Here is a 27,945-nt window from a genome sequence, read left to right on the forward strand (position 1 = left end):
GCGTTAAATCAGCAGGTCTCCTTAGTCCCTGAAAACCCGCCATGAGCGCAGATTGAGCAGAGCTTAACGGAGGAGCCATCTGCCATCCTGCCACCACCACCGCCAAAACCTGCAAACAGACTGTGTGAACACACTGTAAACTTTCACCTATAAACAGTAGATAAGAGGTGCATTTACACACCTAAAGAGCATTGATATTCCATATTTCCTTTTTTACAGGTGAGTTTGCAACCCATTACTTTTAAAGCCCCTTTTAACCCCCCCCCTTCCCCCCCCCCTTCCAAACACATACATAAAACCATCTTTATCTCTCAGCTTATGCCACATTTTTCACGCACCAAAAACAGCAACACTCTAATTAGATTTTCTGGAAACGTCCCCCAGTGAGGAGCTGCGTAAGCCAAAGGGAGGTCTCCGCAGATTAAAGGTCATGGTATAAAAGCCAAAGGGCTGTGGCGAGCGACGCTCACACACACTGACACACTGTCAACAGCCAGAGATTTACACAGCAGCACACCGGAGCCTGAACTGAGGTAAGTCAGCAGCTTTGCTTACTGCTTACTGATCTCGTACGTTTCGAAAACAATAATAACAAGAAAGCACTTTTAGAAATATGCAATTGTTTCATCATTTCTGACTGATTCATGAGACTGGTCCATTAAATGATGCTCAGACTGTAACAGGAAGTAAAAGTCACCTTCTGTAACTGTGAGTTAACCGACTCAGCATTTCCATCCTTTTATTTACAGACTGGATCCATAACTTTGCCTTTAAAATGTCAAAGTAAGTATGAGGAGTTTTGGTTGAGGAAGTTGTAAAGCAAAAAAAAAAAAACGAGTAATGTTTCAGGAATAACCGGAGATGTTCACCTGTACAAATGTTTTAACCTGCAAAAAAGAAAAAAGGAGACTCTGTTTTTGAGTCAAACTGGGCTCATCACACATTTACCCTTAAATCTGCTTTATCTATTAAGGGATTTTCAGGAGCAATCAAATAAATGTGCGATGTATACGTTGAGTAGATCACAGACATGTGAAATTGAGATTAGCACCCATGGGAGCGACTGCCTGTTTCATCCCACACACTAATCCAAGCTCACCAGGGTGGGGGTAGACCTTTGGGTGTTTGGTGTCCAGCAGGTGACCACAAAAGTGCACGACAACGGGGATTCAGGCAGCTCGAGGCCCTGAAAATACATGTAGAGGCGTCAAAATGAGGAATAGTGATGGAGGTGGGCCAGTGTGAAAGCATCTAGGCAAATGTTTAACTTTCTTTTCTGATTTTTTTTCTCTTTTAAGGGTATTTAAGAAGACCAGCGGCAATGGACATGTGAGTTTCCAGTTATAACATAGTCATTAAGAGGAGGAGAGCAACATCTCCAGAAATAACCTTGGAGGACGAGTGACTGTCTGCCTCTTTGCTCCGCAGATTACCCTGTACTTAGGGAAGAGGGACTTTGTGGACCATGTGGACTCGGTGGAAGTCGTCGGTATGTCCTGCAGCGTCCACGCCCTCAAACACATCAGCTGTGTATAAACTGATGCCACTGTTTTTTCCCCCTGCGCAGACGGCGCCGTCAAAGTGGACCCTTCCGGCCTAGACGGCAGGAAAGGTACCTGAATCCCAAATCGGTCGGCACCCCGTAATTCCCAGGAACCCTCACGATGTTTTCGTCTTTGCAGTCTACGTCTACCTGGCCTGCGCCTTCCGCTACGGAAGCGACGACCTGGACGTGATGGGGCTGTCCTTCAGGAGGGACATCTGGATCCAGCGCGTCCAGGTGTACCCACCCACGGGGGAGAACACGGCCAAGACGCCGATGCAGGAATTCCTCCTGAAGAAGATCGGAGAGCAGGGATATCCGTTTTCCTTTCAGGTCCGAATTAATCGCACATTTGTGGTTTTACATTTGTTTTCAGCTGAAATGTTGGACGCTTTGACCCGAGCTTCACCTTTTTTGCTTGATTTATTTTAGATGCCCACAGATCTGCCCTGCTCGGTCTCCCTCCAGCCAGGGCCCAACGATTCTGGCAAGGTACCTTTACCCGCCCTACCTGTGTTCTCCACTCTCACCTGGACTCTTTCACTGTGTGGGTTTTGTTTCACTTCAGGCCTGCGGCGTGGACTTTGAGGTCAAAGCGTACCTCGCCAACGCCCCCAACAACATCGATGAGGTCATCGAGAAGAAGTACGTGAGCTAAAGACAAAGGTGAGGAGATTCCCGGTTCCCGATCCCTCCTGACTCTATGAATTTTTTTGGGGGGGGATTTACGCGTTATAGGGACACGTGTCGTCTGATGATTCGCAAGATACAGTTTGCTCCAGTTACAAACAAGCCTGGACCAAAGGCCGACATCACCAAGCAGTTCATGATGAGCGACAAGCCCATTCAGCTGGAGGCCTCCCTGGACAAGGAGGTAGGAATTAAGGAAGGATACACCCAACCTATCAGTTCACTCAACAGGCGCCTCCCTTTCAGATCTATTACCACGGGCAACAGATCACCGTTAACGTGAAAATCAACAACGAAACCAACAAAGTTGTGAAGAAGATCACAGTTTCCGGTAAGAAATTTCTCTCTGAATCTACGTTAAGCTGTGATCTGCAACGCGCTGGTGAACCCCTGCCACGTTTCTAGTGGAGCAGCTGACCAGCGTGGTGCTCTACTCGTCGGACACATACACCAAGGCGGTCTGCACCGAAGAGTTCAGGTGAGCCACTCATCGTTATTTACCAAAACAACAAAAACAACCAAATTAAGGAAAGTGGTCTTGACTTCCCACCACTGCTCGCAGTGAGACGGTGAACTCCAACTCCAAGCTGGACAAGTCCTTCCAGCTCACCCCTCTGCTGTCCAACAACAAAGAAAAGCGAGGTATCTCCGTCAACGGACGGCTAAAGGATGAGGACACCCACCTGGCGTCCACCACGCTGTAAGCCGCTATATTAGGGGGCTTACACTGATCCCGGGACGCGTTTTGATCCTCTTATTGGCTGTTGAGGAGGGAACAACACACACGTGCTGATGTATGAACTGTCTTTGTACACAGGAGTCAAGGAGAAAAGGAAATGCAGGGAATCATTGTCTCCTACAAGGTCAAGGTCAATCTAATGGCGTCCAGCGGAGGGTAAGTCCACATCGAGACACCGTCAAGGCTTCATATTTCTGTGTCAGACTGAAAAGTGCTTTGATCTCTGCCCCCTGAAGCCTCTTGGGTGGACTAACAGGAAGGTAATGGCTTTCTCCTCCTTTATTTGAGGCCGTGCATTATATTCTATGGGTACAGGTGTTTATTAATGCACCTTTTCTGTTTCAGTGACGTCACTGTGGAGCTTCCACTGACTCTGATGACCCCCAAACCCGAAGGTGCGTTATTTTTACCAATACTGTCATTTGGAATATTCTCTTAAATGAATAATGGATTTTGTCAAGCTGACATGAATGTTACTGATTCTTTCCACGACTGTGCCGAACCCCGAACAGAAGTGTGAGTATAAAACCGCCGAGTTTTTGACGTTTCACCTGCGACCCGCTCTGACAAATTGTTTTCTTCCTTTGGTTTTTGAATTGCAGGACATTGGAATAAATGCCTCTTTTGTTCAAACGACCTTTCCGTTGGCTGCACCTCCTGCACCTGCAATAAACGTGCACGCCGCATGATTAGAGGAGGACGAGATGAATTTGCCACTCGGCACCGAGAACACACAACAAAAGGAACTCATGGAGATACACAGAGAAGAAGTTTGACCAGAACCAGTCTGTCCACTACATGACTGACACCAATGCAGAGAATAAATAGTTTCCCACATGTTAAACGTGAAGAGCCTTGTCTGATGTATTCATTAGGTATTTATTTTAACATGTGAAGCCATTTGTGGCTCTGTGTGTGTTATATGAAGAAACTTTACTTGTGTAGTATGTAACGCTGGCTGCAACCATGACCCAGATGACCGATGATTTACTTTAGTTTTTAATGTCCGAGTCAACCATAGGGAGGTTGGGTTTTCTTATCAAAGCCACTGCAGCATTTCCCATCTCCATACACCGTATTATACCTCCTTTTTTCGTTTCTATTAAAGACTTTTGCCTCTTGGTAGCGCTGTTTTACTTCTCAGAGTTTAGGAAAACAATAGCGCTGGCCGGAGCAGCAGAAAGACCTTGCGTGCTTCTCTCCGGTCTAGACATCGCATCATTAGCCAACTCAGCTAGTTAGCGGCTCATTTTCCGACAAAATGTCAACCACGACCGGCGGCGGGGAGTTTGGCAACCCTCTACGAAAGTTTAAGCTGGTTTTCCTGGGCGAACAGAGCGGTAAGCAGATAAGAAGCGGCCCGATATTGGCGTTGATTTGGGTGGTTGGGAGGAAAACGTTGGAAGAAGTCTTTCAGAGTGACGTGGCTAGCTAGCTTCTCTCTCTAGCACCTATTGAATAATAGCCAGTAACGCAGCCGATACTGTGGAACCGTGATGGCATAGAACGATTTATTCATTTCTATATGTCTCCGTGTAGAGTGCAATGAATAGAGAGTAAGATGATGCATGGAGCTGGTTTATAGCGATGATGTCATTGCGAGTAGCTGCGACACTTCTGCTAAGCTAGCCAAACATCTCTGCTGCTCTCAATGATCCGATACATTTGGTAAAAATCAGCATTTCGCCCGATTAACTCTTGTGATCCATTTACGTTTCTGTTGTAGTGCAAGAAGAAAGCGACAACCAGCGTCTTGGTTATGGCCCTAATCCTACAGCTGTAGCTTAGCGCAGCGTTAGCTTGGCTACTCCTTTCCCCATACTGTGTAGCTTGGCTAGGATAGGCTAACTTGAGCAGTGATTTTCGCTTATACTTTAAAAAAAAAACATTTTTATGGTCAAAAATCTAGTGTATACGCGCAGGGGTTTGGGCTTCCATTTATAACCGTGTACACTGATTCATTCATTCGCCATTCTGGTGACGTTTAATTCACCGCACCGGCAGCATCATGCGGAGCCACGTCAGCCGGGCGGCCTCTCCCCGACCCCCTAATATCGCTTTATATCAAGCTGTCGGTCTCTATTACGCACACCCGTCCCGTTATTTGCTAATAAGTGGACGACGCGATGCCATCGCGCATTAGACCAGAGAACGGGAGCGTTTTTAAGGGTGCTGGCTCCACCCAGAGTGCCAGCTCAGCGTGTGGGTCCATCGGAACCGCCAGCGATGAGTTGACTCATCCATGTGCTGCCTCATCCATGTGCTGCTTTACTGCCCGTTTCACGGCCCTTTTGCGCAGTTTGACCATTGGTTGTTGTGTTTGCACAGTTGGGAAGACGTCCCTCATCACCAGGTTCATGTACGACAGTTTCGACAACACTTATCAGGTAACGTGCGTGTTGTGCGTGAGTTCCATGTTGCGGCGCCCTGCTCTCCCCTTTCATCAACAGGTCCTTGCTTTGTGGAGCACAGGCGTGATCACAGCAGTGGTTCGCTGAGGAAAAGACTTCCACGCTTGCTATGTCTTTATTCAGCGCCTGAAGTCGTTGGAACCACGATTTGTGTGTTTGTTCCTGTTGTGTTGTTGTTGTGGCGGTAGCAGCGTTTTGGGCTCCAACTGAAGCACTTCTTGTCTTGCAGGCAACAATTGGCATTGACTTTTTGTCAAAAACCATGTATCTAGAAGATCGCACGGTAAGGACGCTTTATGTGTTTGTTTACGTGCACATCCTGTCCAACAATGAGGACGACTTAAACCATATGATCTCATAGCCACCATTTATTTCACTGTCATCGTTCCACTTTTTGACATGAGTCTGCTGTTGATTTTGTTAGACGTGTGTTTTAGTTCCCATCCTTATTTCAAGGTATTGTTTTCCTTCCATCCCTTTGGTCATGATTTGTCCACACATGCCACGCTCATTTCGCGATGGGCCGCAGATCCGGCTGCAGCTCTGGGATACAGCCGGACAGGAACGCTTCCGCAGCCTCATCCCCAGTTACATCCGAGACTCAGCAGCTGCTGTGGTGGTTTATGACATAGCCAGTAGGTATCGTGGCTTCGCCGCGCCTCCTTGTCCTCCCTTTAGCACGAGGAAGGGCACCAAACCATTTACGAGACGGGCAAAGAAGCTCATATCTTTGCCTTAAAGACCTGAAACCCGCTCTGACGGGTCTTTGACACCACCAGTGAGGCTGATGGAAGAGATCCTCTTAATGGCTCATCAGACCCTCCTCTTCTATATTTTATTTCCCTGCTGCTCATCTCTTTCGCTTCCACATTTCGCTCCATTAAAATCACCGTTTCATCTCCGCTGCTGGGCTCATGTCTGTTCTACTTTGTTCTCCGTCTTCTTATTGTGCCCTCCCTTCTTTATACCGCTGCCCCCGTTCCCTCCCTCCCTCCCTCCCTCCCTCCCGCTCCACTCAACAGGTCCGGCTCCAGCTCTGGGACACTGCCGGGCAGGAGCGCTTTCGTAGCCTAATTCCCAGCTACATCCGCGATTCCACCATTGCAGTGGTTGTTTATGACATCACCAGTGAGTCAGGGCTGCACTCTGATCCTTCTGCAGGGTCTCACTCAGTTGGAAGGAATAATATTGACCTCTAGCCTTTCCTTTCTGTTACACTGACCGTTTCCTTCGCTGTCTTTGCTTCTTAACACGAATGTTCTGCATAAGCTTTACGGTTTCTCACCTGTCGAATGTTCTGCTAGAATACAACGGCTGTGTCCGAAACCACCCCCTATACCCTACATAGTGCACTAAATCGTGTGGACGCCATTTTGAAATAGTGTCCGAATTCTTAGTGAGCATCGCGAGTGCACTCAATGTATCCCACAATGCACTGCAAAAAGTAGTGTACAACCGATGCACCCGAACTCGGTAATATATCCCATCAGCCTTTATGGTATCACGTGGTAATCTGTCGATGGCGGGTAAACGAGCAGTAATGACGTACAAATGTATGTAATATTATGTTATTATTATTATATGCTATTTGTTTCACATACCTTAGTAGAGCGTAAAATTCTTTCACTTTAGTGGAACATTGCTGCCTCCATTTTAAATGTTTTTTGCCTTTATTTATTTATACGCGACTATAAGCATCTTATTAGATTACGTCACTGGAAATGTCACCAGACACTAATTATTTGAGATAATAAGGAAGTGTTATGTTATTGTTATTGACATTAATATTTTAATCTATTATTATTATATAAAGATTATAATAGGGTAAAATATTGCATTTTCAAAGAAACGATCGCTGAATGTGTTTGGGTATGTTTCGGATGGGTTAAAATGATTAAATGGACCTGGCCACTTTTCCCGGGGAACGATTCGTTATTATTATGCGACAACATTACGTCATTTTACGTGCGCCGTAGTGTCCGTAGTGTCCGAAAGCTAATTTTGAATTGAGTGCGCTACGTAGTTCACTCAATCCATGTCCCCCATGTAGTGAGTAGTGAATAGGGAACGAGTGTGTGGTTTCGGACACAGCTAACGTCACCTTTTTCGCTGTGGTCATTTCACGTTCTCTTTTACACCCACAGATCTTAATTCTTTCCAACAAACCTCAAAGTGGATCGATGACGTCAGAACGGAGAGAGGAAGTGATGTCATCATCATGCTCGTTGGGAATAAAACAGACTTGGCAGATAAAAGGTACGCGGTTGTGAGCTTCTGGAACGTTATCTCTGTAGATAGTGATCATGATTTAATTCACTCTTAGGCTGGTAAAAATACAAACCATCTAGATTTTTGTCAGTTTGTCCGAACAATAAAGCCAAAGGATGAGCCGTCCATCAGATTTTAGACCGATTCTGTGTATTTATCTCTTTCATTTACATTGGTTTGACGTGACAAAAAAGATGCTCTGTTCAGCGGCCCGATCTTTTCCATGTCGCCACAAATGGCAGCGGTTGTTTAAAAGTGCTACCGTTAACAAACCACGGCGAGGCCTCGCGCACCCCCCCCCCCCCCCCCCCCGGTTCATCTCATCCAGTCCCTTTATCGACGCTCTAAATATTTTTCTTTCCTATGATTTGACTGTGCATCCGTTCTACCTTTTTATTTTGGTTTGATTATTTTTTTTATTTTATTTTTTGCTCCACGTCCGTTCATGTCATCTTGATTATTTTTGTGTTTCCCCTCAACATCACCCCCCACCCCCACCCCCCACCCGGGACCGTGGCAGGCAGGTCTCTGTAGAGGCGGCAGAGAGGAAAGCTCGCGAGCTCAATGTGATGTACATAGAGACCAGCGCCAAGGCTGGCTATAACGTCAAACAGGTTGGTGGTGAAGCGGCCGACAGACACTCCTGGAGAGCCGGGCTGTTCACAGCGTCTGTCCTGCTTCCTGTTTACTCAACCGAACAGCCACTTCTCTTTTCCTGCCCCTGGTTTTAACTGAACTAACTTCCTTTATTTCACCTTAACGGTTTCTCCTCTTTCTCCCTCTCTCTTTTTTGCCCCGTCGTCTTCACATTTCTTTCCATATCTGTCTGTTTGTCTGCCCCCCCCCCCCCACTTCCCGAGCAGACAGATCACCACGGAGGAGGGCGAGCAGAGAGCTAAGGAACTCAATGTCATGTTCATTGAAACCAGCGCAAAGACTGGCTACAATGTCAAACAGGTAGAAGGTCTGCTCTCTGCAGGTAGCCGAGCTAACTCTGCCAGCCACGCCCAGACTTGACCCTTTCTGTGACCTTTGCCCCTCTCCTGGCATCATGACATGTTCAGCGTGTCCCCTCGAATGCTTTCATTCATGGTCTGATACAAGGCTGATCTAGACTTTTTAGGTTCCACTCTCAGCTAATGTGAAATGATTTCCCCCTCCTGATTAATTTCTGTGAAAACACATTCAAAACTCCAGCTAATTGCTTAGCATTGCTGCAGCGGAACAGGGCGGCTACCGTGGCTGTGATGTGCCGGTCTTACGTTCGGAACAAGCAAGTCTAGATCAGCTCTGTGTCGCGTCTGTGTTTGTGCTCACCAAACGCATCCTCTGCTCTGAATCGCCTGTTCTCTGCTCCACCTGCTGCTGAACTGCTTCCTGTGTTGCGTGCAGCCGCCGCCTGTCTGCAGTAGGGCTGGGTGATCCGCCATCACCGAGGCAACGCAAACGACCCAATCTGGTGTTTTGCGTTGAGACTATTCTCTGCGTAGAGCATAAATGTTGCGTAACATCCGGTCCGGTCCGGTCCAGGCCGTGTGATGACCCAGCCCTATTCATCTTGTTCTAAATGTCGGTGAGACGTTACACTGAAGCCGCTCTGACTCCGTTTCAGCTGTTCCGCCGTGTTGCCGCGGCGTTGCCTGGGATGGACAGCACACCGGAGAAGAGCAAAGAGGACAGTATCCTTTTCATAAAGCGCTCACAGCGCAGCCTTGTCGTCGCTGCTGGTAACGGGTTACCGTGACAACGGGCGGATAAATCGGAGCTGAAATGCACAAACGCACGGGTGAAGACACTTAACAGATCTGCCCCAGTGATCGACATCAAACTGGAGAAGCAGCCGGAGATGACCGTCACCGAGAGCAGCTGCTCGTGCTAGTACACCCCCCCCCCTCCAGCCTGCCTCCACCACCACCACCACCACCGCCACAGCTCATCCCCAAGGCCGCTGGCTCCTCCCTCCGATCTGGACCGGCAGACCCCTCTTTTTTTTTTTTTACTGTTCCTCTGTTAGTCCCCCCCCCTCTTAACCGCTCGGCGACTTTACAGAGTAACCTTGTGGATGTGCATTACTGTAATGAAACCGATTGTCTGGAGAAAGCGTCTCCATTCCAAACACGGAACATGTTTAGTAATTTGTTGGGTTCTCACCAGTTGCATGGCATTATATATGATTGCAGACTGACATAACTAACCACCCATGAGTTAGCGCACGGTTCAGGTTCTTAGTGCCGTTACTCTCGTCAGTGTTGTAAAGTAAAGCTGCTTGGGATTATTTAACGACTTTAAGGTCACCAGCCCGCCGTATTACCTTTTTATTTCCTTAATATTTTAATGGAAGCTTTGCCTGGTGTCTTTATATCTTTCAGAGTTTTCTCAGCTTGGCTTTCTATCATTTCTGACCCCCCCATCCCCGAGCCAAATTTGACTGGGACAGACTGTTTTATCACAGGTGACGCGTGTTGGTTTCTAACAAAAATTCTCTATTGCCAAATCCTGTAGGCCACATGTTGCATTTGAGGGTTTGTTTAATAAAGTAAGTAAATATGGATAAAATCAAAGTCCCACATTTCTAAATGAGCTGCAGGCGCACTAACCAGTCCTCCCCCCCCCCCATGAAGATCTGTTTGAACAGCTCTTTAGTTTTCCCCGTCGTGGCTTCTGCCTCCATCTCATCTCATCGATACCTGGTGTCCCTGACACCGTCCCCAGGTCAGGCAGCATGCTCACCGTGCAGGATCGGCGTGGATAAGAACACAGATGCCTTGCTCATTTGCTCACCAATGTTGTGCACTGACTCAAGCCCAGATATTGTAAAGCCTGACAGAAGCCTGCTGACTGGTTCATGGCTGCAGGTTGCAGATCAGCGCTGACACCCACTAACATCCTCGCTGTAAACAGAAGTTGCTGTATCCCTTTTGCTCTTGCCTGTGTAGGTCCACTGCTTTAGGTTTTATTTATTTCTTTTTAACATGGCTTGACCAAAAAGTACAGATGTTGACGCGCATGATGAACGTTTGTTTTATTTATTGTTTGCGTGCCTGCTGCGTCTCCGCCTCAAAAACGGCTTTTAGGTCTCGGTTATGCATCCCCTGTCACTGAATATTCCTAGAAATAGCTTTCTTTCTTCCTTGCAGTGAGTTGTCAGGAGCTTTACACAGTTGCACTTTCACACACGCACGCACACACACACACTGAACTCAAATCCGCTCTTGCGCAACACAACGCTCGCTTGGAGACGTACATTTTAAAAAATGTATGCATTTTATCGCATCCAACAGCCATTTAACATGAGCAGCTCTTATATTACTTGTCACTGACTAAATACTCGGCTTTGTGCTCCTCTGAATTGTGTCTGTCCATTTGAAATTTGCTGTCTACTCGTGTTTAGCGACATTTGTGTGAATAATGTACTATTATGTGATGTATAAAAAGGAGAGTTAAACACAAGTGTAGGCCGATCACGTGGAATTAAATAAAGATATTTCACCAAAACGTATCAAGAGTCAAGTATGTCGTCTTTATTAAAATATATGTGTATATGACCGGAAACGCCCGATTAGGTCTCCATACTGCGATCGATGCCATGAGCGCACGTGGCAAATACAGTCCCGCCGCGTGCTCGACAACCTTTCCACTTCCGGACACTGAAAACTCATCAATGATTTCTGCTGTTACTGTTTCATAACCAGAAGTGTCGCCATCAGCACTTAAATCATGGCTGACCCCTTCTGGGCGCTCCTTGAGTGCACCTGGGTGACGCGCACCTGTAGGCCGGAAAGACAGTGACGTCAGACGGGAGGGGGGCGTCTGCAGGAATGGCAAAAATCCTGCAGGACCTGTTCAGGGATCAGCTCGCCATATATACAGGTAGGTAAAGGTGCGCACACGCACAGCTGACCGGGCTCCTGCTCTGACCGGAGGAAGCGACTTGTTTTTGAAGAAAAGCCCAAGATGTCGAGTATTTTGCCAGATGAGGCGGTCTTTGCTGACTTCAGGAGGCAGTGTTTGTCCACCGACAACTGGGTGAACAAGTATGACAGTAACGGCATGCAAGTGTGGGTCGAAGTGCCCGCAAAGAAGGAAAACCGCGGATCCAAAATCCACAAGATCAAGGTGAGTTTTAATGACTTGTTTGAACAGGGCTGGCGTGCAAGGCGCACTCACCTGCGGTGATTTCTGACGTCCCGACGGTTCCGGTGCGTTTCAGTGTAAAATTGTGATCCGGGACGTGTCCGCCGCCACCATGTACGACGTCCTGCACGACAACCAGTACCGCCGGGACTGGGACCCCAACATGGAGGACAGCTACGACATCGCCCGGCTCTCCGCCAACGCTGATGTGGGCTACTACTCATGTGAGTACACACGCACTCCGTGCGCGTTATAGCTTAACTCCGCCGTGTGTGTTTTGTGGAAAGTGATCCACCTCCACGACTTTCACACGCCTGAGAGGAAAGGCAAATACTGGAGGGGAATTGAATCTGAAGACCTTCCCAAAATCTAGTTTTTGGTTTATTGAGAATTGTTAACTTCACTTTTTATTATAATTAAAATATTGGAACTTTATTTTGAAAGGGTCTCATGATGGCTTATCTCATTGTTTAGAAGGTACATACAGGTTTTTTTCCCCTTAGCATAACTTGATAAATAAAGTTTAACTAGATTTTTTTTTTTTTTTTTTTATAGATTTAGCCTTCCTTTTAAATTCTTAATCCAAACACAATACTACCAACATGGCCGACGGTGCCTCTGATGCTACCACATCCTCCTTTATTCCAGGGCGCTGCCTGAAACCACTGAAGAAAAGAGATGTGCTGACGCTGCGTTCCTGGAAGGTGACGGACGATGAGTATGTGATCGTGAACTTCTCAGTCAAACACCCGGTACGCCCCCCCACCCTTCACACACACCCTTCACACACACACACCCCCCCACACACACAGCAGCCATTGTCTTGAGGAAGTCTATCTCCATCTCTTATAACTGATTAACCTTGTTGTGGGCATTTCTCTGATTAGCGTCCAACTTTTTTATTGAACTTATCGTCCGCACTGATTTATGATGCAGAAATACCCCCCCACCAGCAAGTTTGTCCGAGCTGTTTCCATCCTCACTGGTTATTTCATCAAGGCCACGGGACCGACCAGCTGTATCTTCACCTACCTCTCGCAGGCAGACCCTAAAGGTCGGAGCACAAACGCCCTCCTGTCACCGAGAACCTGTTTTACTCGAAGGTTTTTACAACTAGAAATTTTCTCTTCTTTTCTGTCACATCAGGTTTGATTCCAAAGGTTGTGGTGAACACGGCCACACAGATGCTCGCTCCGAAGGTATGTCCAACCTTATCTCTGAGCCCTTTCAACCAATTACTTCCTGCTTCTCTGCTGCACTGACAGCCATGAGAACTGTGTGTGTCTGTGTGTCCAGGGGGTAGGTATGTGTGAGAGGTGTGTGCACACACCTAACGTGGCGCGCCACGGGCTCGTGCGGCGAGAGCTGGGTTTCGTGTTTTGTGAAGGACAATTGTAACCATAGAAACTCAGTTGAAGGCTTTCTTGTTGTGGTGAGATTTGCAACAATTAGCAGAACCCGTTTAGCTGGTTTCATACCAACTGCAGATTGAAACTGTGTGTGTGTGTTTGTGTGTGTGAGAAACTCGAGTAAAACACTGGCTGCAGTGTTGGAGCGGTGACATCCGTTTCTGTCGATAAGATGACAAAAGTCCTACTATTTAAAGACAAACTCGATATAAGAAGTTTAAGACCGCTAGAGAGTTACCTTGGTTACAACAAAAACTGGAGTATTTCCCTTTTTTACATAAAATAACAAGAATCCACTGGTTGCATTAGGGTTGGATGGTGGGATATTTCATTTAACAGCTTTGATTTGGAGTTTCCCAGTTAAATATTATACAGACGGGGCGGATGAGCAGTTCCTCTGGGTGTGATTTGTGCCGGCTGGCGGTCGAAATGTTGCAGTTCTCCATTTTAATTATTAGTTCATTGGTCGATAATGACGTGTAGTCACAGTGACTCATTTTAAATTCCAGAATAATCCAGACTCCACATTAGTGAACTTCATAAACCCCCAACACAGGAAGTTAGACACACACATATTAGGGGTATCATGACAAATGTTCTATCTAATTAGACCGAAATGTCTAGTTTCATGATGCTCCACTGAGAACCAAGGTGTGAGAAGGATCTTTGACTCTGGACACTCCTTCTAGGTGATGAAGTGTGTCCACAAGGCGGGTCAGGACTACTCGGCGTGGAAGGAGAATAACTCCCCGCAACACAAGCCCTGGCTGCACCCGGACCAGAACACCCTGCCCATGATGGACCCGGCCGAGCTGTCCATACAGAGGTCGGACTCTCTGGAGGACGTGGACACCTGCACCAAGGAGGAGGGTCAGGACGGCGAGGACAGCCCTTAAACCTGGCAGGAGGGATGTGAAGGACTGGATTTTAAAGAAAGCGGACTCGAGGCCACTGAAGTGATTTTCCCTGTCGGTTTGGCTTACGAGCCTGAAGTGTTTGCAGGTTTCCGTCCACCTGATTTTCAAGTCTTTAATCACCCCCCCACCTTTAACGTTATTGGTTTAACCTCTGTTCTGTCTGGGATGTGCTGGAGCTTTCACGCCGTTTCACAGCTGCTTTACTACACGTCCAAAACGAAGGATAAATGTTTTACTGACTTTGTTGTGGCCGACAATGAAGACTAACCCGCCTCTGTCGCTGGTAAATATGTTGTGCATTATATAGATTAGTGTGACTAATCCCTGAAACGGACCTTTGAAGTACGCTGGCATCGAAGGGAGGGGGGTCCGTCCGGAGCTCTGGAGAATGAAGGTCTAGCTAGGTCAAGTCGAGGCGGATTGGGCTGACCAAGGGTGCGTCTTTTTATTTATTTATTTATTTTGATGTTGCAATAAGCTCAGATGAAGTCGTGAGAACGAGAGAGAGCCCTTTTTGTTTTTTTTAAAAACATGCTTTTTGATATCGGAATGTGAACAGAAGTTTTTTGGTTGTTTTTTTTTTTTTTTAAAGAAATAAACCTGAAGAGGTGGACGCTCTTTTGTACTTCCTGTCATTGACTGTTCCTTTGACAATAGTCTGGAGAGAAAGCATCGGGAAGCTGAACGGGTTTGACAAGATGCCCCAGAGCACGCCAAAGACGAGGTTACTGGGGTTCAGAGAACATTCCAACCAAATGGCGGAACAGCAAAGCTCAGCTGTAAAGCCTCACTTTATTAGGAGATAATTCTCCCTAAAACAAAACTGAGTGATGGATATTAATATATCGTGACCTCAGCTTTATTCTGCAGACTACAAACCATTAAGTATCAGAATCCAAGCTGCTCGATTCATGCGTCATCAAGGTCTCCAGTTCCAGCTCCTAATTGTTGGGGCGTCATGAGCAACAGTGGCTGCTGTCAACCACCGAGGAGGGAGAGCTGTGATGTGAAGCTGTCGGAGGAAAGAACTCCAGCACCAGACACAAATGAACAATGCTGCATTTCAGGCTTCCCTTCCATTTTAATAGTGTTGTTGCACACTGATTACAAAATAAATCACACCAGGCGTTACAATAAAAGCTGTCATTGCTCCAGTGTTAGACTGTAGTCACTCAACGATACACGTATTTACAGTTTCCCTCCTTCACCTTTAGGAGTTTGTTTAAACACTAGATTTGCAGCATACACACTGATATTTACAACATGATCTTCATCTTGACAATGCATGACAATGTTTTAAAATCGGAGCCGTACCTATTTTTCCTGCCATATAAATACAAATTAAAGTGAACTCACTGGAGCTAATGACATGTAGTGAACCCTCCAGCCACGCTGCTGAAGTCTGAGGCCTCTACTGTGATCGCTCTATTTTTATTTCCTCATTAATATAAATGTAGTGGATAAAACATAAGAATCAAGTCTTGTAATAGAATTTCATTAAAAAGCTTGAGTTGGGTGGGATTGATGGTCCGGCCCCGGTGCTGTGCTGCTCCAGGACGTGTGTCTTGTTAAATACCAACACAAGCAGGTGAATACGTTAGTGTGATGAAAGCAAATGAGTCCCGTGCCCACAAGCACTACTCCTGATTAAATTATATTTCTAAGACTAAAGCAGGAGCGTTTAATTAAGCCTCCAGCAAAAGTAAAATTTTAAAAAACTCCTCTCTTTATTAAATTATGCAGACCCTACAGATGTTACGCATGGAGAGAAAATATATTGCGCTTACATAATTTATGGCATGACATGTCTGCTAAGCTTCCGCTCCTCTGAAAACACCCAGGTGGGAATGAGCAGCACTCACAGCCTTTTAGGATGCATTCTGTGTGTGTGTGTGTGTGTGAGAGTGTGTGTGTGAAGCAGACTGTATGCTTTTCCTTGTGTGAAGGAGCCTGGGTGAATGTTAGTCATCCATCAGTCATGTTGAAGCAGAGAAGGGAGGGGGAGGAGGAGGAGGAGGAGGAGGAGGCCGCAGTCTGTGGGAGGAGGATGACGCATCAGTCCACACCTTTCCCTCTGGCGCCACCTAATGGACGGTCCTCTCCTTCTGCCTTTGGTAGTCTGATTAAAGAGAACCGTCGGTGACGTCACGCAATCGTTTTGTCAGAGCCACGTTGTTATAAAGCCTAAGAACAGCAGATGTGTGCCGCGCACAGCAGCTTCTGCCCGCCGGAGACTTACTGTAAGGGAAAAAGCGCACCCGCATCTGGATTTCTCGTGCGGTTTTCAGAATCTCCACAGCCTGAAGAGGGGAAAGAAGTTAACTGGATGCACGAATCAGATCTTCTGGTGGACTAAACAACATCAGCAACCTTTACCCCAGCAGCGTATGATAATATGCTCTGTCAAAAGCAGAGGGGGTACGGATGAGGGTTGAAGGCGTGCTGGGTGTGTTTTCTGCATTCATCTTTGCTCTTCTTCATCTGTAGCTACAGAATCTAGGCAGTGAAGTTCATGACCTTCCTCGTTTTAATGTCAGCGGAATGGAATGTACAGCTGATGCCCGACTGATTTGGGCTGAGCCTGAGCTTTTTTATTTCTAATTAACAAACCAGCCTTTGACCTTTTGGAAATATGATTGTTGTGTCAATATGATCAATTTTCTTTAAATTCTAGATTAATAATCAAACCCACCCCTGAAACATTTACCAGTTATGGTCAAGTGGGTCATGACAACTCTTTTTATTTTGGATCTTTGTTCTCTTATATACAGCGCCCAGGAATCAGCAACAGCAACCTTTCAACATCAGCATTATTCCGCTACACCAGCTTGCTCTGACTTACTTTAGAGTGCTCGATGTCTTGGAAGTCCACATCGTTGACAGAGAGAACCTGGTCTCCCTCCTGGAGCCCAGCTCTGTGGGCATCTGAATCAGGGACTACCTGTCACAACAAACACAACAAAATCAGAAATGTGGGGATCAATTTGAACTAAATTGGGTTCCGAAAACCGGGGTTTCCCACACCAACCTTGGAGATAAAGATTCCCAGCTGCGAAGCCTTCCCTCCACGGATGTTGAAGCCCAGCTGTGCTCCTGGAGGTTTCTTCAACACAATAGTACGAGGTAGGAACTGAGTGAGCTCGTTGTTGTAGTCCGGGTGATGAATCCTCTAAATGAAAAGAACATACGTCCAGAAGAGTGGCAGGAAACCAACAATGACAGAGTAGGTCTATTTATATAACTAGGATTTTAAAGGAGCTCCATTTAACCAGAAGAGATTATGTAATGTGCTTTAGCTGAAACATTGAAGATTATCCACATAAATGATAAACAAATGTTATCCAAGGTGGGTCTTCTGTGTCAGCTGGACTGAGGAGGAGAGGACAGAAACCTCACCATCGAAGTCTACAGAAAACCAACAGATACCCACCAGTACCGTCATTTCTGGACTACAGAGGCACCTGATTAAAAGCCGCATAATCTAATTTTAGAAAGAAAATCAATTTTGTACTTATACAAGCCGCACCGGATTTTAAGGTATCCCACATAGTAATATGAAAAATTAGATCGAAAACATTCAGTACCAGTAGATGTTTTTATTACCGTAAGAGACGAGTCACTGAGGAGTGACAGACAGGTAAGAAACAACAGCCACTCTTTTCACTTATAAGTTTATACAGAGACCTTAAATCCAATTTTTTAACTTTTCTTTTGATTTAATCCGTTTAGCAACATAAACAAATATATTGTTCCGGTAAATGCTTTTTTTTCTAACGGTGTCTGTAATGCATCTACCTTAAAATCTACGTTTGTATCAGCTACACACAAATTACGTTGTTTATGCTTATGTTTATGCCTCAAACAATGAACAATCTAAAACTCCAGATGGCCCACCTCAAAAATCTTCTATTTTTATCTCGATGGCGATTGCTTTTAGTCTGAGTTGTACAGCGGAAACACCGCGGCCGCCTGCTCTCTGTGTTGTTGACCCAGTCTCCCAGAACGTTCTCAAGCTCGGGCCACCGGCGATGTTTACATCTAAAAGCTTTGGTCGTCTTTTTGCTTTGGATCAGTTCTTCAGGCGGGCGTCTCCACCTTCTCCCCATTGATTACCGTAATGCCAAGATTACGCGCGAGTGATCGCTTTTAACTTAAAAGTCGCATCATATGCTTTTCTTCTAGTATTTTCCATGTTGATGAGGGTTAGTAAAAATGACTGATTCACAATAGTTGTGATAGTGCGCCACGAAAAAAACATAAATAAGCCGCACCGTAGAATAAGACGCAGTGTTTAAAGTGTAGAAAAAAGTAGCGGCTTATAGTCTGGAAATTACAGTACCTCCAGTTTGACTCTCACCACCCACTGGAACACAAGTTGGGAGTGATCACAACCGTCCAACACCGGCCCAAAGAAATACCCACCACATCCCAAGGCAGGAAGAATTAACAGGACCACATGTTCATTAAGACAGCTCTCAAGAAAGCGAGACCCCAGCAAAGAAGAGGAGGAGAGAAACAAACGCCGCAGCGTTTCCATCCCCTATCTGTCCGGGGTCTCTGAGGAGTTTAGGAGGATCCTTCAGAAACACGACATACCGGTTCAGTTCAAACCCAGCAACACTCTCAGACAGAGGTTAGTCCACCCAAAGGACAAGACACCAAGACACAAACAATGTAATGTTGTTTATGCTGTACAGTGCCAGGAGGAATGCAAGGAACTTTACATTGGGGAAACCAAACAACCTCTCCACAGAAGAATGGCACAACACAGACGCGCCACCTCTTAGGTCAGGCCTCAGCAGTCCACTTACACCTAAAGGAGAGTGGGCGCTCCTTCGAGGACAGCCAAGTAAGGATACTGGCCAGAGAAGACCGCGGGTTTGAGAGGGGGGTCAAGGAAGCTTATTAATTAGGGCTTATTTTACTATAGCAGTTATGATACCACATGTAATCATCAGCTACTGTTTCTGTTCACTTCTGATCATCTGTTTCCTATTAGTGGCATCGTCCGTGACAAAAGTAAGAGCCGCTGTGTCTGAGGGAAATTAGGCTGAATCCAAGATATTTCCACCCCTTAGTAATTGCTTCAGGATGTATGAAAAGCACCCAAACGTAACATTACATTACAGTTTGTTTTTGATGGCTTCATGAAGTAAAGAATAACGCACCTCATGTGGAGGGATCCATGCTGGTGGGTTCTCATACGAAGGTAGGAAAACCACTGGCAGCTGGTAGTCATCATAAGGGATTTTCTGATCCATTGTTTCTGGAAAACCAAACAAAGGGCATTTCAGCGAAAACAGCTGGAATCTGGTCTGCAAATATTTGTGCAGTATCATTTTCCTTAAAACCAAGACACAAGACTGAGAAATAACGCAAGAAAAGTAGAGAAAAGAGTTTCTGCTCCAATTTGAGATGTTTCGTGAAGTGAAAATTCCATTTACATTGTAAAACTGCTACATTTAATCTCCAACACCTTTATTCTGACCAGAGTTACAGACTCATTACATTAATGAATAAGATCCAAATCAAGGGTAAATGGTTCAAATCAGAGACTTTTTTGCGGCTTTTAAACTAAGGTTGGCTGACCGAATAGAGACATGCAGTCTATGTGCGTTAACAGTGTAAATATTCGACTCCCAAACATTCAAACACACTGGCAATGTTGACAATATGTGTCATAAATGTGGAAGAACACCTAAACAAACAGACTGGAATACATGTCAATGGAACTCTTCTGTGTTATCCGTCTAAAGTCGCAAGGGATGATTCACTGATACACATCTTCTGTATTGAATTCTGCTATTACAATGTAAAAAGGGAATAATAGATCAACTTAGTTTAAATTACCTTCTTATACGCAAATGTGCAAAATAACCTGAACCATAAGCTAATGCTACATTTAGCTTGTGTTAAGTTAACTTCCCTCGAAACGCTTGTCCTGAGATATAATTAAGATTCTTTAGTGGTCTTTTGAATCATCCTAATCTGATCTACAATCAAGTTGAACAGTTAGTGCGTGTTAAAAAGCGCAACAATGATAAAGTAACAGTTTATCTTACCTGCCAGTCAGACTAGCATCGGACACTTTTTCTATATATTATGACTGTCGCAGCACGAAATGCCGCCACCTGCCGCCCCGGCGGGGTCACTACAACACCTAGTTTGTACTGTAATTCAATAATCTTTCGAGATTTTTGCGTCTTTATTTCATTTTCTTTCTTAAAAATCGAGAAAAAAATAACATTTTGCGTACATGGTACAACCCAACTCGGCCCTGATATCAATACATTTTCTTGTTCTGGTACTTCCACGCGTGTTGGTTTTTGTAATCTACATTAAATGATTTGGCTTTTATCTCTGCGTCTAGTGTCGCAAGCCTGTCACCGTAACCCACTCATGTCATTTCAACCTCCCAACCTGAATCAAACCGCCAAATTAATAACCTAAAGCCACAAGGCTCTGGATTATCTAACTAATCTTTTAAATTTGGCACACCTAAATTTATGGTGGATTTATTCCCCCGCCAGTTATAAACCCACGTGTTTACACGTACGTATGATATTCGACACTTTTAATTATAAAAACAAAATATTTAGTTTGTCGTTACTATAAGCATTACGCTACCACCACGCAGAGGACGCAGAAATCCTTTAAGGTTAAAAACTCTGATTTAAAGCGTGTTTCCATACCTGCAGCCATCGGTGGCGATCCTCCCTCTCAGATTCAGCTGCACCCTTTCACCGCGCACCCATTCATGTGGGAGCGCATTTACAGTCGGAACACGGACGAGCCAAGACGACCGGATGCAAATTGAGAGGCTCTCCGCATGAAAACTGCTTTAGAGTGAGTCGATTTCCCACAGATCCACGCTTCTTCGGTTGAGATCAATGATCCTGTCAGCGGTTTGCACGCGTAGCAACTTTCAATTATGATTAGACCTTAAACTGTTTCTAATAGGTCTGATTGCATTTTGAATAGCCAAAAGAATAAATGTTAGATGCAGAAATACATGTAAGGATAGAATGGAGAGAAAAAAGATGAGACCACAAAGATGTGGAAATTCTGTGTGTTTAATTCAGAAGTAATGTTTCCAACTTATTACAGACTATAGTGGTCGTTTTATTCCAGAATCTGATATAAAATCTTTAAGACGCAGCAAATGTGCCAAACCCATCTCTAATATTTTTTAAAAAATTATATTTGATGGCTATCCAAAGAATTTAGGCTTTAAAAAGTTGTGTGACATTATGCTTTTTAAAAGTTTTTTTTTTAAAGTATTTAAAGTTCATTAAATGTGGACCTTAAATTAAATGGGACAGTTGCAGCATTGTCACATGCCATTTTAGCACTGGGACACAAATAGGACACTGTTGTGAGGCAGCCAGCTGTGCAGGAGTGTTTAATTATTCTTTGTAAGGGTGACATTTCATTAATGTTGTTCCCTCATCATCGCATCACCATTTTCCCACACACACAAGTGTTACACAACATGCTCTTATTGTTACACGTTCCCAGAAAACTGCCACAAGCGAGAAACACTGTGATCTACTGTATGTAGCAGCTACGTGACGGTTGATAAACCGTTTATCATATTCACTGTCTTATCAAAATATTCACCCCCATGTATAAACAGGCATCAGAATTCCAAGTGAAGGGGGGGGGTCAGAACAAGTTTGACAGAAACTGTTGGTTGAGAAATAAACAAGGTGCATTATTTTCCTCCTAAAACATAATGGAACCAGAACTGGCAGAAAGAAATTTGCCCTGACATGCTTGATGTGCATCACTATGAAAATATTAAGGTGGTAAAGCCTGATTTAAACAAAGCATCCTTTAGCGTCTCAGTAAATAAATGAGACAGTAATCGAGCTGTTTCTCTGTTTATTATAATTGATTTTTTAATCCCTGCGCGCACTGATGCGCCTGTGACTGTTGAATGGTGTGGTTCTGCCCACAGTCCTTCAGCTGCTGCCCATTGTAAACCCTGCCAGTGTCTATACCTTCTTAGCACACTGGCTCCATTCACGAGGCTGCTGAGCACGGGTTGCCTTAATCCACTAAGGAAATCTCCCACCCACATCCCTCTGGTCCCTTTCTTTTCCATCTACAGGTTTCTAGACCTGCATGAGATCAGCTGCTTGCATCCAAGCCGCACAGATGCAAGAGGAGGACAACTGTTGCAGAGTTTTCTTCAGGGGAGTGTACAGTTGCCACTGGAAGCTCTCCAGCAACAGCGAGGGACGAGTGAGTGTTGCTGAAGTTGACAGTCTTTAACTTGTAGTCATTCTTTAACTTGTAGTCAGGGATTAGCCGAACACCGTCAAGACTTCATAGGCCTGACAGGCTGCCAACGAGCTGTTTTACTATCTTCCTCAAATATATTTTAAATCATGAGAAACGCTGGGATAATTGTGTGATTTCGGGCATCGGAATGCCTGTTAAACAGGTGCTGTGATGAATTGCTGGCAGCGATGTGCAAAAGACAATAGGGGATTCACAGGTCCGAACAGGTTTCTTGTCAGTGAAAAAGCGTGCAATAGTGGTTGGTGGCAGCAGCTTGAGGTGAAGTGCCAGCAAATCTGATGCTATAAAAAGTATGAAAACATTGTGGAACTCAGTCTAAGTTTGACTCAGGTTTCCCACGCATGCGTTCACAGCACAGGTCATAAAAGACCTGGCATAAAAGGTTTGGAGTGTAAAAATACTGTATTGCCTCCTCTCACAGTGTGCAGGTTGTTGGTTTATACTGGTCGTGCTGGTTTCCCTGGTTTCCCTGTGCTGGATGTATATCTGCCTGGTCACCTTTAATGACCAAGATGAGGTTAACTGGTGAGTAATAACCAGGGCAAGTGCACACACGCACACACACACACACACACACACACACACACACACACAGAGCCTGCTCTAAATTCAGGACAAAAGCCTGAACCCTTTTTCTCCATGACCTCCATTGTAACCCCGTGCTGCCCTCCTTTGTTCTATTGTCAGGCAAGGCTTCACGCAGCTGAGTCTGTGGGTCAACTGGTTCATGTTGCTGGTCATCATTTCTGCTGTGTTAACTAGTTACTGCCTTCTACTGCTGGTGAGGGTCCAAAAAAAATCATCAAAAAAATCAGAACCCTGTTGTGGAACACAGGCAGATGGTAACATGTACATTCACCACGCAGCTCTTTGCCCTCTTTCAAGTTGCCCTTCGAGAGCCGCTCGACCTACACTGGCTGCACAAGGTAGAATTCCAGTTGTCAAAGGCATCATCTGCTGAGGTACTTTGATTGGTGTTTCATTTTTGCCTTTCCCCTCAACACAGGTGCTGTTGGGCTTTGGCGTGTTGTTCATTTTTTTCGGGGTCACGGGTATCAGCATCAAGTGGCGAAAAGAATGGCCGACTGTTCCTCTCTCGCTGCGGGTAGGCTCTCACTCGGGCTTTCACTGTGTGGGGGGTGTTTGATACGTATCCACTGGTGTTTCCATGAGTGTCTGCCACCTTCCTCACAGGCCACGGCTCCGTTTCTGCAGTTTGGCGCTGTGGGAGCGTTGACTCTTTTGAGCCCGTTCGTCTTTAAGGGCTTCCATGCAGCCAAAGCCAAATGTAGGTCTCTTTTCAGCATCTCCTTCCGTCTCCTCTGTAATTTCACAGTGATGCTGCCGTGCAGCTGCCATTTTTCGTTGAATCAAAATTGGGATGGACTGTTGAACGTTGAATGGATGGATGAAAAGGTGGATGGAATTAGCATTATTCATAAAAAGAAAGTGCAAAAAGGGTCACGGGGCAAGTCTTGCAAACATGCCCTGCTCCATGATGACAAATGATCAGTGAGGCACTTTTTATTTACTGACTCTTCTGTAGGAGTGTCTGTAAATGTCTTCTGTTGACTTGCAGCTGTGTCAATAACAAAAGAGGATTATCCCATTGTGTGGATTTCTCCCCAGGGTCCAGGTTTTTTATTGTAGCCGTGCCGCTCGCTGTGTCGGCAGGCATCTTCCTGTGTCCTCTCTACATCCAGACTCAGTGCCCTTGTCTGACAGAACAGCTCCCTAAAAAGCCAGACCTCATTGGCCACCGAGGAGCACCAATGGTGAGCAGAACCACGTTTTCACCAACAACCCGAGGACACACATACAGACGTCATGCCGGCCATAGATTTGTTACCACATCACCACCACTGCCTCTAAACCAGGAGGAAGTGATCTATACAGTACAACTACATAACTTTTTGACAACTGTTGTAAGCCTTGAGCTGATGTGTATGTGTTCCGTATGTGTTCTGGTTCAGACCTGCTTCACAGATGTACATGTATATTCTTTAAGGTGGTTTGCAACCTTATACACATGCACGTCTCCCCATCTGCCTTGACCATTTACAGCTGGCGCCGGAAAATACAATGATGTCATTCAGCAGAAGCATCGGGTGCGGAGTGACGGCCTTTGAGACGGATGTACAGCTCAGGTATAGAGGAAATGCCGTTTCATAATGGCTCGTGATGACAGAGGAGCCGCTTCAATGGCGAATATCTCAAAAATAAAGTTTAAAATGTTTTTGATCAATGGCACTGGGTTCCGCAGTAGCTCCAACTGTAGTGTGAGCTAAAATCATTTAGCTTTGTGAGAACTCAAAGTCAAGCCAGCAAATGTTCATCTTTCTTTTGTCATCTAGTAAAGACAGAGTCCCCTTCCTGATGCACGATCACCAGCCGGGGTTCCTGCTGAGAACCACCGATGTAAAGGAGAGATTTCCAGACAACATCACCAGCAACAGCAGTGAGTTTACCTGGGAGGAGCTGCAGACTCTCAACGCCGGTGACTGGTTCTTAAAGGTGAGAAGTGCGCCTTCACTCACGCAACCCCACAAAGCTAGCGCCCAACTGCATACATGAAGCTGTCTGACCTTCCAGACAGATCCTTTCCGTTCAGTGTCGAAGCTCTCGGAGGAGGACAAGGCCATGGCCAGGAATCAAACCATACCCTCTTTACTGCAGCTCCTCCGCCTTGCGAAGCAGCACAATATTTCGGTCATGTTTGACCTCTACAGCCCCGACTGGGAGAATGACACTGAGGATGTAGTGGACACCATCCTGGAGTCTGGTATTGATCCACATCTAGTAAGCCTCTATGAGTTCTTCTGCTATCACTTGACCGGAATATGTCGTGCAACCTTGTTGTGGAATGAAGCGCATTTCCTTTCGCCAGGTCCTCTGGCTCCCTCCAGCAAAACGAGAGTATGTGAAGAAGGCTGCTCCAGAGTTCAAACAGGTTTATAAGGACAGCGAAAGGCTGAGGAATAAATCAGGAAACTTAAATGTGAAATACAGCTACGATATAGAGGAAATCAGGTACGAAGAATCAACACTACACTAAACACACTGTAACACTAAAAGAAAAACTATTATGTTATGTACATTACTATTGACATTATACATTATATAAAGAAGCACAGGCTAAATCCCAATCTGGCTAAAGTACATTGTTTCATACAAAATGTTTTAAATAAAACGTACAAACAAATAAAAAGCATACGTTGACGGTAGTCCTCTGCTGGACCAGTGTAACAGAAGACTGAATACCTTCCTGGAATCTTGTTTTTTTTTTTTTTTATCTTTTCTTTCAACATAATAATGTACAGGATCGGGTAAGAAACTGTGAGCCCGTAGATTTACCACTGTGATGTGCATCTAAACTGGGACTGGATCAGTTTAACAGCCACTAAAGGGCATAAACTTACCCAAAGATCTAATATGCAGGTTGCTAAAAACCTATATGCACAAGAAAATTAAATACTGTAAATTAGGGTGTGCATTTTTACTTATGTTCATTGTTCCTCTTTTTTACACTATATGTTTATACCTGACAGGAAATTGCGGAAAATGAACGTGAGCGTGAACGTGTGGGTGGTCAATGAGCGGTGGCTGTTCTCTCTGATGTGGTGCTTGGGGGTCAGCTCTGTTACCACCAACTCCTGCCACCTCCTCAAAGACATGAGACACCCTGACTGGGTCATGGTGAGGAAGACCTCTGCTAAAGACCCTGCGTCCAGTCAACAAAATCATATATCAGAGCAGCTCATTTAGCTTAGAGCCGTTGTGTTTTCGGAAGGGATCCTAAACCTGCTGCCATGTTGTGTGTTTGTGCGTTTCAGTCACCACAGACATACACAATAATATGGATTATAGTCGACATTGCCTCTGTTGGGATGATGGCAGTACTCTACATTATTTACAGGTGAGTTAAGCAGATGTTTGTTATATTCTGCACACTATATTCTTTGAATAATTTGAAATGACAATGAATGAATGTCTAAAAAATGATCTTGTTGATTTACTCACTGTTTATACTCACTGTTTCTTTCAGGAAAAACATCTCTTTCTGTCACAGAAAAGGTAATATACAAACATTATTTTGCTTTTTTAAAGGTTCATTTTTATTTCAGAACCGATTATTGAAGCGAATTGAGCGACACACGATTGGTGACACACGTTTTCAGTCTAAAATCAAACATCCAAGAGTTTTATACGTTCCGACAGAGTATTTACGTTAAAACCTTAAAATAAACATTTCTAGTCAAGACTTATTTCATCAGTATCAGTACGATCTCATTCTCTGCTTGACCTGCAATGTACTTCAGCGTAATACCACTTGAACATCTGGTGAACTTTCTGGTTGTGATTTACAAAGGTGTTCATTTTAGTGTTTTTATTTTTCTTCTTTGTGACTGTGCACAGGGACGGCGACACAACAAAACGCCCTCTCAGCCATGGATGATAAGGAACAGCATCCTTTCTTAGAGAAGAATTAAAGACCAGATAAATCTCAGCTGTGTGGACACTGCATATATTCCAGCCCATTAACTGCTGTTAATCTTTCACAGAATCTTCCCCCGCCTGCTGCCTGCTCGGAAAATGTGAAACTTTGTCTCTGAATGTTCCGCGTTAACATTTATGTTCAAAATTTTCTACCGCTGTTTTTATTGTCATTGTTTTTATTGTCAGTTTCCGGTTTTTTTGTTAACGGCTTTGGTTTTTAAAAAAAAACGTATATCACACTTTCAGAGAAAGATGTGCAGTGAATGTAAACAGAGCCAAAAAAATAAAATAATAACTGTTTACTAAACTGACCTTTTCCTGCATCTCATTGATAAATATATACATTAATATCACATATTTTGCTTTCACGCAAGAAAATAGTTGAAACATTGAAGACACTAAATGATGAAAACATATTTATGTTATGTTTAACAATTTATCTTTTCAATTTTAGTGGTGTAAAAAATGATCATAATACTATTCAAATGCTCACTTGGGTGTATTCCTCAGGCAGTTCTACCTCACAGGTAAATCCGTGGACGACGATTAGGGCCCAGGGCCCCTGCGTGGAAAAATAGGGAGACTTTTGTTGTGCATGTGGGACGACCGACTGTCTCATTATAGCACTCTGAGATTAAAAAAAGAGAGAATATTACAGACAGATGTTAAATGTAAGTGCACATTTATTTATGGTAATAAATCACTCATGGAGAGGTTTACAGCAAGTTGAGCAGCTGCAATTGTTTAGTCCAGGGAACAAAGGGCAGGTGACATACCGACATCTAGTAAAAAAAAAAGAATTCTGAATTTAATGTCAGAGGTCAAACTTCTGTCTTAAAGACAAAACTTTTGTCTTTAAGACAAAAGCCCCAGACAATTAAGCCAGTGACTGGCTTCACTTTATGATCAAATGTGATAATCATAGCTATAAACCTTTATTAATACTGTTAGATCCATTATATTAAAGTTATCTCTTATTTGCTTTCACCTTGTTATATTCTTTATTCTTGTTATATTGTCTCTCATTACT

The 27,945-nt window shown here is 44.7% G+C and overlaps 5 protein-coding genes and 1 long non-coding RNA gene across 11 annotated transcripts; 4 read left to right on the forward strand and 2 right to left on the reverse strand.

The window, feature by feature from the left end:
• The first annotated feature begins 444 nt into the window (after window positions 1–444).
• Window positions 445–4,092, forward strand: arr3b (arrestin 3b, retinal (X-arrestin)). The gene is made up of 17 exons (XM_029846984.1): window positions 445–533; window positions 750–783; window positions 1,299–1,329; window positions 1,429–1,489; window positions 1,568–1,612; window positions 1,683–1,876; window positions 1,976–2,035; window positions 2,112–2,188; window positions 2,282–2,417; window positions 2,480–2,564; window positions 2,639–2,711; window positions 2,796–2,933; window positions 3,051–3,128; window positions 3,209–3,232; window positions 3,318–3,367; window positions 3,485–3,488; window positions 3,575–4,092. The coding sequence occupies exons 2-17, from the start codon at window positions 776–778 to the stop codon at window positions 3,585–3,587; spliced, it is 1,077 nt and encodes a 358-aa protein (XP_029702844.1). The 5' UTR covers window positions 445–533; window positions 750–775; the 3' UTR covers window positions 3,588–4,092.
• A 22-nt stretch (window positions 4,093–4,114) lies between these two features.
• Window positions 4,115–11,150, forward strand: rab41 (RAB41, member RAS oncogene family). Of its 4 annotated transcripts, XR_003890714.1 has the most exons (9): window positions 4,115–4,312; window positions 5,301–5,359; window positions 5,613–5,666; window positions 6,406–6,511; window positions 7,528–7,639; window positions 8,172–8,265; window positions 8,515–8,608; window positions 9,264–9,330; window positions 9,466–9,535. XR_003890714.1 is itself a non-coding variant. In XM_003970165.3 (8 exons), the coding sequence occupies exons 1-8, from the start codon at window positions 4,234–4,236 to the stop codon at window positions 9,528–9,530; spliced, it is 636 nt and encodes a 211-aa protein (XP_003970214.1). In that variant the 5' UTR covers window positions 4,115–4,233; the 3' UTR covers window positions 9,531–11,150. The 4 variants fall into 4 exon arrangements, 3 of the variants coding, with proteins under 3 accessions (XP_003970214.1, XP_003970213.1, XP_029702846.1); XM_003970165.3 differs by lacking the exons at window positions 6,406–6,511; window positions 8,515–8,608 and adding an exon at window positions 5,913–6,018 and having other exon boundaries at window positions 9,466–11,150; XM_003970164.3 differs by lacking the exon at window positions 8,515–8,608 and having other exon boundaries at window positions 9,466–11,150.
• A 2-nt stretch (window positions 11,151–11,152) lies between these two features.
• Window positions 11,153–11,622, reverse strand: LOC105417320 (uncharacterized). The gene is made up of 2 exons (XR_965054.2): window positions 11,491–11,622; window positions 11,153–11,418 (listed from the first exon to the last, which is right to left on the reverse strand). It is a non-coding gene; the product is annotated as an uncharacterized lncRNA (long non-coding RNA).
• On the forward strand, window positions 11,418–14,736 carry stard14 (START domain containing 14). The gene is made up of 6 exons (XM_003970189.3): window positions 11,418–11,767; window positions 11,862–12,009; window positions 12,434–12,537; window positions 12,722–12,839; window positions 12,932–12,984; window positions 13,884–14,736. The coding sequence occupies exons 1-6, from the start codon at window positions 11,606–11,608 to the stop codon at window positions 14,088–14,090; spliced, it is 792 nt and encodes a 263-aa protein (XP_003970238.2). The 5' UTR covers window positions 11,418–11,605; the 3' UTR covers window positions 14,091–14,736.
• Window positions 14,737–15,172: 436 nt separating this feature from the next.
• On the reverse strand, window positions 15,173–20,939 carry pdzd11 (PDZ domain containing 11). 2 transcript variants are annotated; one of them, XM_003970166.3, is made up of 6 exons: window positions 20,804–20,939; window positions 19,280–19,377; window positions 17,140–17,280; window positions 16,954–17,052; window positions 16,351–16,411; window positions 15,173–16,230 (listed from the first exon to the last, which is right to left on the reverse strand). In XM_003970166.3, exons 1-6 carry the CDS (start codon window positions 20,811–20,813, stop codon window positions 16,196–16,198), a joined length of 444 nt encoding a protein of 147 aa, XP_003970215.2. In that variant the 5' UTR covers window positions 20,814–20,939; the 3' UTR covers window positions 15,173–16,195. The 2 variants fall into 2 exon arrangements, with proteins under 2 accessions (XP_003970215.2, XP_011608759.1); XM_011610457.2 differs by lacking the exon at window positions 20,804–20,939 and adding an exon at window positions 20,174–20,276.
• Window positions 20,878–27,222, forward strand: gdpd2 (glycerophosphodiester phosphodiesterase domain containing 2). Of its 2 annotated transcripts, none has more exons than XM_011610454.2 (16): window positions 20,878–20,957; window positions 22,225–22,358; window positions 22,840–22,943; window positions 23,106–23,199; window positions 23,285–23,344; window positions 23,425–23,523; window positions 23,613–23,706; window positions 24,048–24,193; window positions 24,483–24,565; window positions 24,773–24,932; window positions 25,011–25,217; window positions 25,306–25,448; window positions 25,967–26,114; window positions 26,252–26,334; window positions 26,464–26,492; window positions 26,835–27,222. In XM_011610454.2, exons 2-16 carry the CDS (start codon window positions 22,239–22,241, stop codon window positions 26,906–26,908), a joined length of 1,644 nt encoding a protein of 547 aa, XP_011608756.1. In that variant the 5' UTR covers window positions 20,878–20,957; window positions 22,225–22,238; the 3' UTR covers window positions 26,909–27,222. The 2 variants fall into 2 exon arrangements, with proteins under 2 accessions (XP_011608756.1, XP_029702843.1); XM_029846983.1 differs by having other exon boundaries at window positions 23,634–23,706.
• The last annotated feature ends 723 nt before the right edge of the window (window positions 27,223–27,945 follow it).

The sequence above is a fragment of the Takifugu rubripes genome, chromosome 14 (genome assembly GCF_901000725.2).
Source record: "Takifugu rubripes chromosome 14, fTakRub1.2, whole genome shotgun sequence".
In the NCBI taxonomy this organism is placed as follows: Eukaryota; Metazoa; Chordata; class Actinopteri; order Tetraodontiformes; family Tetraodontidae; genus Takifugu; species Takifugu rubripes.